At 42.4% G+C, this 13,659-nt stretch overlaps 1 protein-coding gene across 3 annotated transcripts in view; it reads left to right on the forward strand.

The window, feature by feature from the left end:
• The window catches only part of ESYT2 (extended synaptotagmin 2), an 82,515-nt gene that overhangs the window by 39,072 nt on the left and 29,784 nt on the right, over positions 1-13,659 (forward strand). For all 3 annotated transcript variants that reach the window (XM_031025221.2, XM_081799738.1, XM_081799739.1), the window contains exons 7-8: positions 7,646-7,701; positions 12,603-12,723. In XM_031025221.2, the coding sequence (XP_030881081.2) occupies positions 7,646-7,701; positions 12,603-12,723 (177 nt within the window). The remainder of the gene's footprint in view (positions 1-7,645; positions 7,702-12,602; positions 12,724-13,659) is intronic.

The raw sequence follows: 13,659 nt of genomic DNA on the forward strand, positions 1-13,659 counted from the left end.
TTTAATGAACTGCACAGTACGTGGTTTTTAAGAATCATGAAGGTTTTTGGTTTGGTTTGGTTTTGATTGAATTATATATATTTTATATATATATATATATATTTTTTTTTTCTTTTAAGTATGCTGCACACCAAGTGTGGAGCCCAGTGCGGGGCTCGAACTCACGAATGTGACTGAGCACCCAGACACCCCTGCTGAGTTCTGTTCTAACACTGGATAAACCGTACTAATCATCACTGCACACTGTTAGTGTGTATATACACATATATGGAATATATATGTATTCCACATTTTATTATAAGTAGTCAATACTTAGTAGTCATTATTAGCTCAAAAATAAGACAACAAAAATGTCATTCCCGCCTAGACTGACGCCTCACCCTAGCCCCTCCCCCTCCCTTTGACTCTTCCTAAGGCTCCTGCCCCTCACCTGGGTGGCTCCTTACCTACAAGGCTCCTCCTTATGAGGGCTCCTGTAGCCTCTGACTGGCTTTCTGCCTTGGCTCGGTCCTCTGTACACTTCACCACTAGGGCTATCTTCCCAAGGAGCAAACAGACCTACTAGGGAGCATCTCTCCCTTGCAGTCATCGTGGTCTAGGTGGGGTCTCTCTCCAGCCTCATTTCCTGGCACTGCTCCTCAGGAGCATCCCGATTTCCAGCCACAGGGAGGAATCATAATCCAAAGATAGTGCCAACCCCCATCGTCTCTCATCACCTCCCTTTGTCTTTTCCTACTCCCAGAACACTGTCTTTGTCCCTTTGTATGACCCCTTCCAAAGACACAGGTAGTCAGCTTTCCCCTTGTTCCCCTGGTGCCTTCCTGTCCTGTGTGTTGTGGCATACTTCTTGTTACTCTTTGAAAGCCACAGCCATATCTGTCTCCATACGGTTCAGTAAATGTCTGCTGGATAAATTGACCTGTTTCTCAGTTATCTTTTCATGATACACCATTTTTATAACTTTTGTGAGTCCTTTTTGGAGGTACCGTTAACATTATGTATATTTAAAATAATATTAATTTTTATAATTTGATTTAAATAACTTAATACAAATTATTATTGTTGTTTTTTTTAAAATATGGGTTTATTTAGACCAAACAAATGGCATTTTTTTCTGTGTAAAAACGCAAGAATTAAGTGTCTTCACTTTTTTACCACTAAAAGTACTACTCTCATTTGCTTTTTTTTTTTTTAAAGATTTTATTTATTTATTTGTGTGAGAGAGAATGAGAGAGAGCACATGAGAGGGGGGAGGGTCAGAGGGAGAAGCAGACTCCCTGCCGAGCAGGGAGCCCGATGTGGGACTCGATCCAGGGACTCCGGGATCATGACCTGAGCCGAAGGCAGTCGCTTAAACAACTGAGCCACCCAGGCGCCCTCATTTGCTTTTTATTGCTTAAATAACAGGCTAATTTTGAATGTATTCTGACTACATAAACACTAAAATTAAAAAAGGAATTAAGAAATCTGTGTTAAAATTTAATTTATTAAAATTTTGAGAAATGAAGAGCTCCCCAAAAGATTTAAAATTCATGTCTTTTTTTCGCACATACCAGTTTAAAAGCCATTATATGCTTAAGAAACTTCCTTCATTAATGAGTATAAAAAAATAATCTTTAGTAGATAGCTAAGTATTTTTGATTTACAGGGAATTTTTAACAACTAAAGACCCTTTTTCAGTTCAGAAAATAATGAAATCCAAATCTTTAAATCTCCCTCAAAACTTAGTAGTACTCTTTCTTAGGTTAGATCTTCCATAGGTATATTTACTTTAAAAATAACAGGGGCGCCTGGGTGGCTGAGTCGGTAAGCGTCTGCCTTCAGCTCAGGTCATGATCCCAGGACTCTGGGATCAAGCCCCTCATCCCGCTCCCTGCTCAGCGGGAAGCCTGCTTCTCCCTCTCCCACTCCCCCTGCTTGTGTTCCCTCTCTTGCTGTCTGTCAAATAAATAAATAAAATCTTAAAAAAAAAAAATTGTAACTTTCAAACAAAATCTTAGTGTCAGAAATGGATGAGGCTGTGAAAAGTTCAGAATCATTCATTTCCTTATATGGTGAGTAAAGTCGCCAAACATATGCTCTGGAGAGAAGGGAATTTTTTTTTTTTTTTCCAGTTATTTTCGACTGGAAAATATGAGAACAGAACTCACTACTGGTTGCCAAGTAATTCTTCCTCACCCTAAGGAAAAATACAGCTACAAAGATTTGGGGGCTTTTGGCTATCCAGATGATTTAGAAGAATAGTGCCAGAGACTCTTCTGAAACCTCTGCACATTTTTGTTCTTGTTGATTTGTTTCAATTAGTTTTGATAATGCACTACTTGTTTAAAAAAAACAAAAAAAAACTAAGAATTTCTAAAGTGACAAACTTTCAGAGTACAATGAAAGCAGTATGTGTAATGGTTAAGTGACAGACTTGGGTTTCTCCAAGTCTGCCTTGAAGTTTGTTTAATCCTTCTAAGCCCAAGTCTCCCCATCTGTAACACGGGGACTACATGTCAGTGGGCGTCTCCCCATCTGTGACACAGGGACTACTGCCTCCCAAGACTAAATGTCAGTAGGTATAAAACAGTAGATGCCTGGGGCGCCTGGGTGGCTCAGTCGGTTGGGCATCTGCCTTCGGCTCAGGTCATGATCCTGGAGTCCCAGGATCGAATCCCACGTCAGACTTCCTGCTCAGCGGGAAGTCTGCCTCTCCCTCTCCATTTGCCTCTACCCCTGTTCATGCTCTCTCTCGCTCTATCTAAAAACAAAACAAAACGAAACGAAAAAAACCAGTAGATGCCTGGTTCATAGTAAGTCCTCAGATTTTTAAGAAATTAAGTATTTTCCTACACATAGGTTTAGCTTTCTGGTGGGTCTTAACACCAGAAGTCAAGTATTGGTAAACACAAAAACTTGGGTGAAGGTTCTGGTAAGGGCCAGAACAAACCAGTGTCTCTCTTTGGCCGTGTCACAGGGAACTGGCCACTCACTCATGCTAACCTGACTGTTGTTGAAACTGCCTCTGGCATACACTCGAGGGGGTGTTTCAGAATCCCCAGCTCTCTGTTAGGTCTGTTCCAAGAGCACAGATTAGCCTCAAGTAAATCCAGCAGGTTTCTTCCAGAACTTATTCAGGAGATGACATGGGGCATACCCACAGTGTGTTTGTCCTATGAGGGTCCTTCCAGCTAGCAGAGTCTTTGAACCACAGAATGCATTTCTCCATCTGTAAAAATGGAAATATCTTCCTTTTACAATGACGAGAACTTGAGTCCTGTTAGCTACAAGTAGGTCCAGCAACTGAGGTACCTTAATCAAAGGAAGGGAAAAAGGAAAGGCTTTACTTAAATGAAAATAGCATGTATTGCTCTCTCATGAAACCTACTGGAATGCAGAATTTAAAGCCTTTGTGACTGTCTGTCTCCCATGCCTGATACGCCTTTGCTAAATTCTCTCTTCCCTCTGAGACCAGCTTCCTCTCGTCCTCCAGTCCACATGCCAGAAACAGGGCTGCCAGCTCACTCAAGAGGCAGTGAGTCTTCCTGCCTTCCGCTCCTTGTTCCAGCTGCGTCAGACGCAGACCCCTAGACTGGCTGGGAGGAGGAAGGTTGCAGTGTGTGCATCAGGCTCCCGGAAGCCAATTCCTACAGCCGTGTGTAGAAGGCAGCAGTGAGGTGCAGAGGCAGGGCTGGGCAGACAAGTCCACCAGATCTACCAGACTGGAGAGGGTCCCAGACTTAGGCCACATAGCAGGTCACCTGTGAGCTTTGGCGATATTTATCCTGTCGGGTGTTCTCAGAATTTCCTGGATCAGTGGTTTGATATCTTTCATTATTTTGGATAGTCTTGCCCTACCCCACTAGTTGGAACAGGGGAGCTCCCCACTGCTCTGGCCTGTACTGGGTTTCAGGGCTACTGCCCTTTCAAGTGACCTTGCCGTCTCCTTGTACTTGTGTCTTTGGTGGGTCTTAATGCAGGAGTGAGTCTGCACACCTGCCTCCAGTAATTCAGGATCTCTAACAGGGCCTGGGATGGTATCCTACTCTCCCCAGACATAGAGGGTATTTTCTTCTCCTCTCCCCATCTGCAATGAACCTTCACCTATGTGTCACTTTTCCCCAGTGGCTTCTCTTCCTTACCATGGAAGGTGGAGTTTGGGTCTTTCCAGCAGCAGCTGCTCCCTTCCTGACCTCACCCCTGCGAGAAGTGTTTTCCCTAGTCTCTGTAGCCGTGCTCAGCCCACCCAGTGGGTTGCAGATGCCCTGTGTCTGGATTTCAAAGGGCTTTCTCTGTCTCACCTGCACCTGGTCTTTAGCAATTAGGATTCAACTGGAACCTCTCAATTGCCCTGCGGTGGCCTTAGCCACTCTCGGAGCTGCCTCTAAGGGAGGGTTTCAGGCTGGTGGCCCTGTCACCTCAGCTCTTCTTGTGCATTTCTGATGCGCTTTCCAGTTTTCTACATCCCAGGTGGAAGCTGGAAGTCCCAGGAGTTTCTTGGCCTTTACCACCAGTGAAAAGTGACTAATTGAAAAACTCTGGAGAAGGATGGGAGCCACCGGTCTGTATTTTTAGCAGACTTCCCATGTGATTCATGGTCTGTACTGTACAATTTAATGCACCTAGAACACCTGACATAGAGTAAGTGCCGAAATAAACAGTTGAACTATACGTTTCACTACATCCATCAGACTATGCGTTCATGGAAAAGCAGAGAGGAGAAAGGCATGTCTGTGGTTTTCATGAAATACACAGATTCATTTGTGTTGTTCCGTGAAAATGTAACTACACTATTGATTGCATTTCTCCTAGGAGAGCTGCAGCGGCCCAGAGAGGGGGTTGGGAAATGTCTGTCTCTTCAGTTTCTCCCAGAGATCTCAGTAGTCCCAGTGCAGTGGTTGGGCTGGTGACAAGGGACTCTAATTTCATTTGCTTTTCCCAAGCACTGCCTTGCTTCCAGCCCTCTTGTGGCTTCCCCCTTTATATGCTCACTTTCCAAACCTCTCACACTCACTCATTCTCACATGTGCTCACACTCACATGCTCATTTTCTTGCACTCGTCCTCACACATGCTCTCACACTCACACACTGGTTCACACACAAGTTCTCTCTCCCCTTTCTCATCCCCCCATGGCTCTGGACTTTTCCTGTCCCTTCCTCCCCTTGCTCAAGGACAGGCCAGCTCCTCTTTCCAGGGCCTCCAATGGGTCCCTTCCCTGGGGGCTTCTTTCTTGCATTCACATCTCTTCTCAAACCCAGCTAAATCCTGTTCCTGCCTCCCTGGTGTTTGGTTTCTCTGAACTTGGGTAGCATTTAAATGTATCTCCTCATTTTGACAAGGGTCATGAGAGTAAGCCCTCTGTCACCTGACACTTGATCATCTCTAGTTAAAGTCCCTTCCGGTGGACCCACCTTTGACAGGACCTCTCATTCACCTTTGAGTGTTTCCCGAGCTTTCTGATTCAACAAGATGCCCCAGGCTCATCTTAACACTTCTTGCCCCAGTCCTGGAATCAGCTGCTTCTTCACAATCCCTTGGAAGATGTATTTAGAGGTCATGATCAGGGTGCTGGCCGCTGCTGGTTGCCCCAGACTGCGATTGCTTCTACACCTGTTCTTGGGAAGGGTGGGTACGAGGGCACCAGTAGGAGTTTGTACTGATATTTGCAATAAATTTGTATTTCACTTCTCTTACTCTGAAAAAACTTAGTCTTTCAGGACTTCTTAAAAATTTTTTTCAGGGCGCCTGGGTGGCTCAGTCGGTTAAGCAACTGCCTTCGGCTCAGGTCATGATCCCGGAGTCCCGGGATCGAGTCCCGCATCGGGTTCCCTGCTCAGCGGGGGGTCTGCTTCTCCCTCTGACCCTCCCCCCTCTCGTGCTCTCTGTCTCTCATTCTCTCTCTCTCTCTCAAATAAATAAAATCTTTAAAAAAAAAATTTTTTTTTTCCAGCTTTGGTCTATCCAAAAGAATCTTGACTCTTCTAGCTTGTGTTTGTTTATAACTCTACACTTCCCAAAGGGATTTGAGCAGTTTTATTACTGCAACTATATGGGTAATTGAGATCATGCAATTTCAGTTAGCATTTCTTCTACAAATATAAAGCACAAGTAATTTTATTATGTGCAATATGCACTCTGATAAGAAAGCAGTTTTTCTAATCAAGCTTTTTTTTTTTTTACCCGTCTACATCCACTAAATGGAATCTTATCTTAGCCAACTATGTAGGAATTATTCTAAGTAAATACCCAAATACCCACTAGAAAATTGAGCAAATAAAATACAAATGTTGACTGAGTGGATAGAACATGTTCCACTGATATCAGGAAAATGTAAATTGAAGCAGGGATAAAGTACCATTTTTAAACTACCAAATGAACTGATTTTTAATATCTGTTTTTGGGGAGAGTATAAAGGACATTTTATACATTTAGGGTAGGAATATATATATAAATCAGTACAGGATCTTATTTTTGGGGCAATTGGGTAGCATCTGTGAACATAAAAAATAAACATATAAGGGGCGCCTGGCTGGCTCATTTGGTGCAGCATGTGACTCTTGATCTCAGAACTGTGAGTTCGAGCCCCATGTTGGGTGTAGAGATTACTTTCAAAAAATAAAAATCTTTAAGGGCACCTGGGTGGCTCAATCAGTTAAACATCTGACTCTTGATTTTGGATCAGGTCATGATCTCAGGGTTGTGGGATTGGATTGAGCCCCACCTTGGGCTCTTCCCACATTGGGCTTTCGGATCAGCACAGAGTCTGCTTGAGATTCATTCTCTCCCTCTCCCTCTCCCTCTGCCCCTCCCCCCGCACATGCAGAGGTGTGCACTCTCTCTCAAATAGATGAATAAAATCTTTAAAAAATATAATAAAAATCTTTTTTTATTTTAAAGATTTTTATTTATTTGAGGGGGTGTGCCTGGGTGGCTCAGATGGTTAGGCGTCTGTCTTTGGCTCAGGTTATGATCCCAGGGTCCTGGGATCAAGCCCTATGTGTGGCCCCCTGCTCAGTGGGGAGTCTGCTTCTCCCTCTCCCTCTGCCTCTGCCCCTGCTCGTGCTCTCTCTCTCTCTGTATCTCTATCAAAGAATAAATAAAAGAAATTAAAAAAAAAAGCACAAGCAGGGGGAGGGAGGGGCAGAGGGAGAGGGACAAGCAGACTCCCCGCTAAGCAGGGAGCCCGACATGGGACCTGATCCCAGGACCCTGAGATCACAACCTGAGCCAAAGTAAGACACTTAACTGACTGAGCCACCCAGGCGCCCCTAAAATAAAAATCTGTAAAAAATAAACATATGTCTTTGACCAAAACTTTCACTTTTTGAATGCTGGTTTGCATGTGCTACAAGAACATGTATGTAAAAAGATATTCACTGAATCAAAGAGAAATTATAAATATTCTAAGTGTCCATCAGTAGGAAAGGTATATGAATTATTTGATTTTACCAGAGGAAACAGATACTATCAAAAACTAAACAAAAAAAGAGATAGCTCTTCATTTACCAACAAAGGATGATGACTTTGATATTTTACAAAGTGAAAAGGTGTAGGATGGTATTATGAACTAATGCATTTTGCTTATTAAAAAGCCTGTTTGATTTAATTTGGTAATTGAAATAATTTGGAAACTTAATATTTTTGCCCTTTTTTTAAAACAGCTTATAGAAATTAACTGGACAGGACTGACGAACCTTCTCGATATCCCTGGATTAAAGTAAGTATGATGTCATGTCCTGTGCTTAGCTTCTTGTTGGTGTCGTGTGCATTTCTAGTGTCATGAAAACAACACAGAATGGGTAAGGCCACTACCGGGCAGCATCCGTGCCTCTCAGCAGGCTCTTGTGTGCGGCTCAGGTGAAGAGACTGGCTAGGCTCCGCTCTCCTAACTGCATCTGAGACATGGGACCAAGTGAGCAGGAGAGTGGGTGAGGGTGTTAGACTGAGTCACTCACCTTTCATTTTATTTTTCATTCATCGTGAAGCATCTTTCCAGCTTTGGTATTTTCTTTTTAACTTTTTTATTTTTTTTTTTAAGTAGGCTCCATGCCCAGTGTGGTGCTTGAACTCATGACCCTGAAATCAAGAGTCACATGCTCTACCAACTGAGCCAGCCAGTTGCTCCAAGCTTTGGTGTTTTAGAAAAGTAACAAACAGCCTTTTAATATTCTGCAAGTTAATTTTTTAATTTGGTTTTTCTTATTTTCTCAGAAAAATAAAACTTAAAAAATGAATATATGTTTCAGAACTAGCCCTTTGGGTTCTTTTTAGGCTGTGCTACTGCCCCCCCATGCCTCCCATTGCCCACAGAGGGGTAAGTGTAGGTACTAGACCTAGGAATGTGTAGGGTCACCCCAGGGCCTGGGTGCAAGAGCTGAGAAACCTAGAGTTTCTGCCTCACGTTACTGGGAGTCCCTTCATTATTCTGTAGCAATCTCACAGCTAAAACATGAGGAAATTTGCCCATAATAAGCTTATGAAACCATGAATGGCACATCCCTGCTATGAGGAAAGCGAAGTCTTCCTCAGGTCACAACCTTCCATCTCACCTGATGGGAGGTGACTGTTTGCGATGGACCTATTGTTGCCAGCAGGAAATTCTGGAAACCTGCCTTTGTTATTTACTCTTGTATTTAAATGTTGAAATACAGTTAAACGTGTTCCTAGTAGATAACTTTCCTAATCTGGATTTTTTTTCTAAAATAGCTCAGAAATTAAAGTGGTCTGTTTTTTTTTTCTATTCCTATGTGTTTGTTTATGCCCCTAAAATGGCCATTAGAAAGAACTTTATATTGTTTCATTATCAGAGAAAATTTAGGACTTTAATAAAATGAGGCATAGTCCTCATAATAAAAATCTTTTTTAGGTACTGTGGCTTAATGGATATTGCAAGTTCTGTTATCTTTAAATAAAGATCTTTACAAAGAAAGGACAACTTAAAGAACTGTTGAAGTATTCATTAGGATACTTGGTTGCAAGCAACAAGCCCAACATAAGTAGACTTAAATAAAAAAGTAAATAAATGAGTAGGGGTTGTTTGGCTGACTCAGTTGGAGGAGTGTGCAGTTCTTGATCTTGGGGTCTTGAGTTCAAGACCCACACTGAGCGTAGAGATTACTTAAATAAACTTTAAAAAGAAAGTAAATGAGTAAATACTATTAAGACGATTTATTCATTTATCCAACAAATAGGTATTGTGCCTGGTTTGAGCCAGCCACTGTTCTTAGTGCTGTGGCGTAGCTATGAACAGAACGGTCACACCTGCTCTCATGGAGCTCCCACTCCTGGCTTATTCTTGGCTCATGTCACTGAGCAGTCTGGAGCAGTGCGGGGTGAAGTCAGATGCAGGCAGGTGTTGCTGTTCAAATGATGCCCTAGGGCTCTCTGTCTTACTCTCAACTCTGCTTCTCTCTGCGTGGGTTTGTTGTCAGGCAGGCCCTTGTTAGGAAGTAGCAGCTTCTAGCTGCTACTGTTCGTGCTTAGCAGCTTTAGTCTGAAAAGAACCTTCTTCTGCCAGTTCCAGCAAAAGTTGCCGGGCTGACTTCTATTTGTCCACCCATCCTTGGACAAACCCTGTGATTCTGATGATCACGTACCCACCCCCAGAAGACGAACAGGGGGACCAGGGTAGGGATGTGGGAGAAGCAAAGGAAGAACTTTCACCAGTACTTTCATCTGTGGGAATGGATGCTGGTCAGCCAGCCAAACAACAAACCCCTGTTGCCATTTGGTGTAGAAATGTGTTTGGGATGCCTGGCTGGCTCAGTCAGGCAGCCGGCTCTTGATTTCAGCTTGGGTCATGATCTTAGGGTCCTGTAGTGAGCCCCGATTCCAGCTCCATGCTCAGCAGGGAGCCTGCTTGAGGATTCTCTCTCCCTCTCCCCACCCACTCTCTAAAATAAATAAATCTTTTTTTAAAAATGTGTTTGTTCTACTTTCCTCCTTTTATATCATAGGAGGACTGAAATAAACACGGGCTTGTCGAGCAGCTACCCTGTAAATAGTATTGTATTACTTCCCTTACAGCGTGAGCCAGAGGGTATATGCTGCCTTTGGCAAGCCTGCAGCTGGGGGAGTCAGTCGCAAATCATTTATTTAAAAGAGAGATATGGGGGGCGCCTGGGTGGCTCAGTCGTTAAGCGCCTGCCTTCGGCTCAGGTCATGATCCCAGGGTCCTGGGATCGAGCCCCACATCGGGCTCCCTGCTCAGCGGGAAGCCTGCTTCTCCCTCTCCCACTCCCCCTGCTTGTGTTCCCTCTCTCGCTGTCTCTCTCTGTCAAATAAATAAATAAACAATCTTAAAAAAGAAAAAAAGAACCACTTCAAAAAAGAGAGAGAGACAGATAAGGGGGCGCCTGGGTGGCTCAGCTGGTACAGCATGTGACTTTAGACCTAGGGTTTTTGAGTTCAAGCCCCATGTTGGGCATAGAGCCTACTAAAAACTAAAAATACAAAATGAAGTAAAAGGGAAATATATATACTCACACACGTATGTCTATATACACAGAGATATATAAATATATACACTCAGTTTTATTTAATGATGGTGTTTAGTGATAATGACAGGTTCTCTTTATATAGTAATAGTTTTTAGCTATTTTATATATAGATTTTTATGCATGCAGTCTATAAAATATATTTAGTACATAGAGGATTATATATATTATTAAAAATATGTACTCATGTATATTAGAAATATGGAGGGAAATACACACCAGTCAGAAACAAAGCTGTGGTATAAAAGGTATATATGAAAACATCCCTTTTAAATAAAATTATATTATTTCTATAGGATATATATAATTTATACAAAATTATGTAAAACTTATATAATGTAACATTTATATGTATGTAAATTTGATGTAATAAAATATATACATATAAACTTAACATAAAATTTGAACTGTGCTTCCCAAAGATTTTCTAACAAATCTTGCCTCGAGCATTACAAAATGAACATCTACATGCTGTATTCATTGTTAAAAAATGGATCCCGGAGTATTATAAAGTAGCAGTAATACCTGAATTACTGCACTTGACCATAAATTTTGGCTCTCCCTACATGTTTCAATGAAGGACCCTAAACTGAGTGGTAAAGGTATAAGAAGGGATGAGAATTATGGTAGAAACAAAAGTCAGGTGATGAGCAGGCAGTTCCGAAGGACAAAGAGGACTAGACCCAAGAGCCGCTCTAGACCACGACAGCAGCCAGGACAAGCAGAGGGGCCAGCCACATGTCGATGCCCCCGGGGACGATTAGGAGCAGCATTGCAGGCCTGGTAATTCAGGAGGAGGCTGGCGTGTACACAGTGGGATAGAAAGGTGAGCAGGGATGAGGCCCAGGGTGGGCCTTCTGCTTTCCTGGGGGTTGGGCCTCTCAGTTTGCATGGCTGGGGTGGGTGGTGAGACGGTTGGCCTACCACCATAGCAGTTAAGGGATTCTTGAAAGCATAGCATCATCAAAGGGTCTTCTTTTCCAGCAGATTTTTCAGTATAAACACAACCAGTATTTGGGGTTGGAGGTGAATGGCAAAGTAAGAATATGCTTGGTATTCAAACTCTGAAGGACCACTTCACATCGCTGCTTAGTGAGCATATATCCAGTGTCTGGCAGCTGAAACCCTCTCTGTCTCTTTAGTGTTAACGTCTAATTCACGGACATATGCATAAATAGAGCTGTGTTGTCTGTGGGGTTGTGGGTTTTTCAGTCTTTTTTCTGTCTTGGACTGGAAAGTCCTAAGGTAAGACCCGTTCTCTTGTCATTGCATTTGGATACCCAGCTTAGAGTGAATGTTCAGCTATTAATGATGGAGACTTTCACTCTGTCCTAGTGGGTATTTTATATGTACAATTACTTTATATATATCTGTTAACAATTTTAACATCTGAGAAGTACTGGCAAGAAATAAGATTCTCTTAAAACTTCTCAGTTCTGGGTAAAGGTGTTGAAATTTCATTTATGCTTTCAAAAACTCCCATGTTACTTAATTTTCACATTTACCCCAAAGAATGGGCAAAAATATATTAAAAGTACATTTGTTTCTTTATCCTCCACAATTTTATTCATATTACTGAGTTCTCTGTGCAGTGGTATATAGAATTTCAAAATTATTACAGTATTCAGTATGCAAATACAGTGTGAAGAGAGAATAAACTAAATTCTTTTACTTGACTGGAAGCTATGCAAAAATAATGAGAAATTTAATGTAAGAAACATGGAATGGGTAGGTGGATGTTTGTTATGGTATTCTTTGCACTTTTGTGGCTGTTTGAAATATGCTAAAAAAAAAAAAAGAAAATGTAATGTGTCTTAGTTGATATTAAATCAATGATGAAGTCACACAGGAACATATGAAACATTATTTAGAATATTGTGAAATGTAGCCAGAATGTTACCTTGTGTTCTCAGCTGTACTTCTCAGCTATATATATATCCCATAGCCATATTGCCGCTAAAGTATTGAATTACTGTCTTAAATGTTGTCTTTGAAGAATTAGACAATTCCGACCTTGTAAATGGGGTGTTGTATCATGTTTGTGGTAAATTTGCTGTTAAAGCGATAACTAGTATTGATATGCCTGATAGTTGATTTGTTCTTTTTACCACCCACCTAATAGTGGTCTGTCAGATACGATCATTCTGGATATAATATCAAACTATCTGGTGCTTCCCAATCGGATCACCGTTCCTCTTGTCAGTGAAGTTCAAATAGCTCAGTTGCGGTTTCCTATACCAAAGGTAAGTACTCCTGAGCACCCATTGGCACTTAGATACAGAGAAGCTTATCACATAGTTGGATGTTGTAACTTCTCGTGGTTCTCTTAACAGTGACCTTGCCACATGGATCTTGATGTCACACTCCTTAGGAGATTGGCCAGTGTGCATCAGAGACTTCAGGGCAATTCTTAAACCTCAGCCATGAACGTCCAAGGTGCTTAGAGGGATTTAATTCTGCAAATATTATTGCAGGTCATAAAGGACTGCTGTGAGGGCTTAGTTATCTCAGAAAGCACATACTGTTTGTATTATCAAAATGTAACAGCTTAGTCTAAGTGATGGGCACTTTGTATAATGACTGGTACAGGGTTTCTCTCAGCGGTGAGAGTGTGGTTACCTCTGGAGTCCTAAGCACCACGGCAGAAGCAGTGCTGGTGTTACAACTGCCCTGGACGGGATGGAAGGGCAGGGCCTGGATCTCCGTCACAGCCCTGGGGTCTGATAGCAGCTTTACTTTTTGGGCATATTACTTGGCATGTATGGACCTCATCTGTAAATTGGGGGTGATGCCTAGCACACAGAGTTAGGTCACAGATATTGGAGTCACCTTCATTTGAGTAAACTATGTAACCTCAACCAAAGACTGAGAAATTGCTGGTCAAGGACATAGTATTCCCTCCACTGGTCAGAGAAGACATCCTTGGAGTGGATGGGCCCTCACAGGTTAGTGAGAGCTATTAACCTTCACATAAAACCCCCAGTGGTGCCTGGGTGGCTCAATACATTAAGCGTCCGACTCTTGATTTCAGCTCAGGTCATGATCCTCAGGGTTGTGGGATTGAACCCCACTTTAGGCTCCTTACTGGGTGTGGAAGCTGCTTAAGATTCTCTCCCCCTGGGGCACCTGGGTGGCTCAGTCGTTAAGCGTCTGCCTTCGGCTCAGGTCATGATCCCAGG

The sequence above is a fragment of the Leptonychotes weddellii genome, chromosome 12, assembly GCF_054177405.1.
Source record: "Leptonychotes weddellii isolate Sample4059 chromosome 12, ASM5417740v2, whole genome shotgun sequence".
Classification (NCBI taxonomy): domain Eukaryota; kingdom Metazoa; phylum Chordata; class Mammalia; order Carnivora; family Phocidae; genus Leptonychotes; species Leptonychotes weddellii.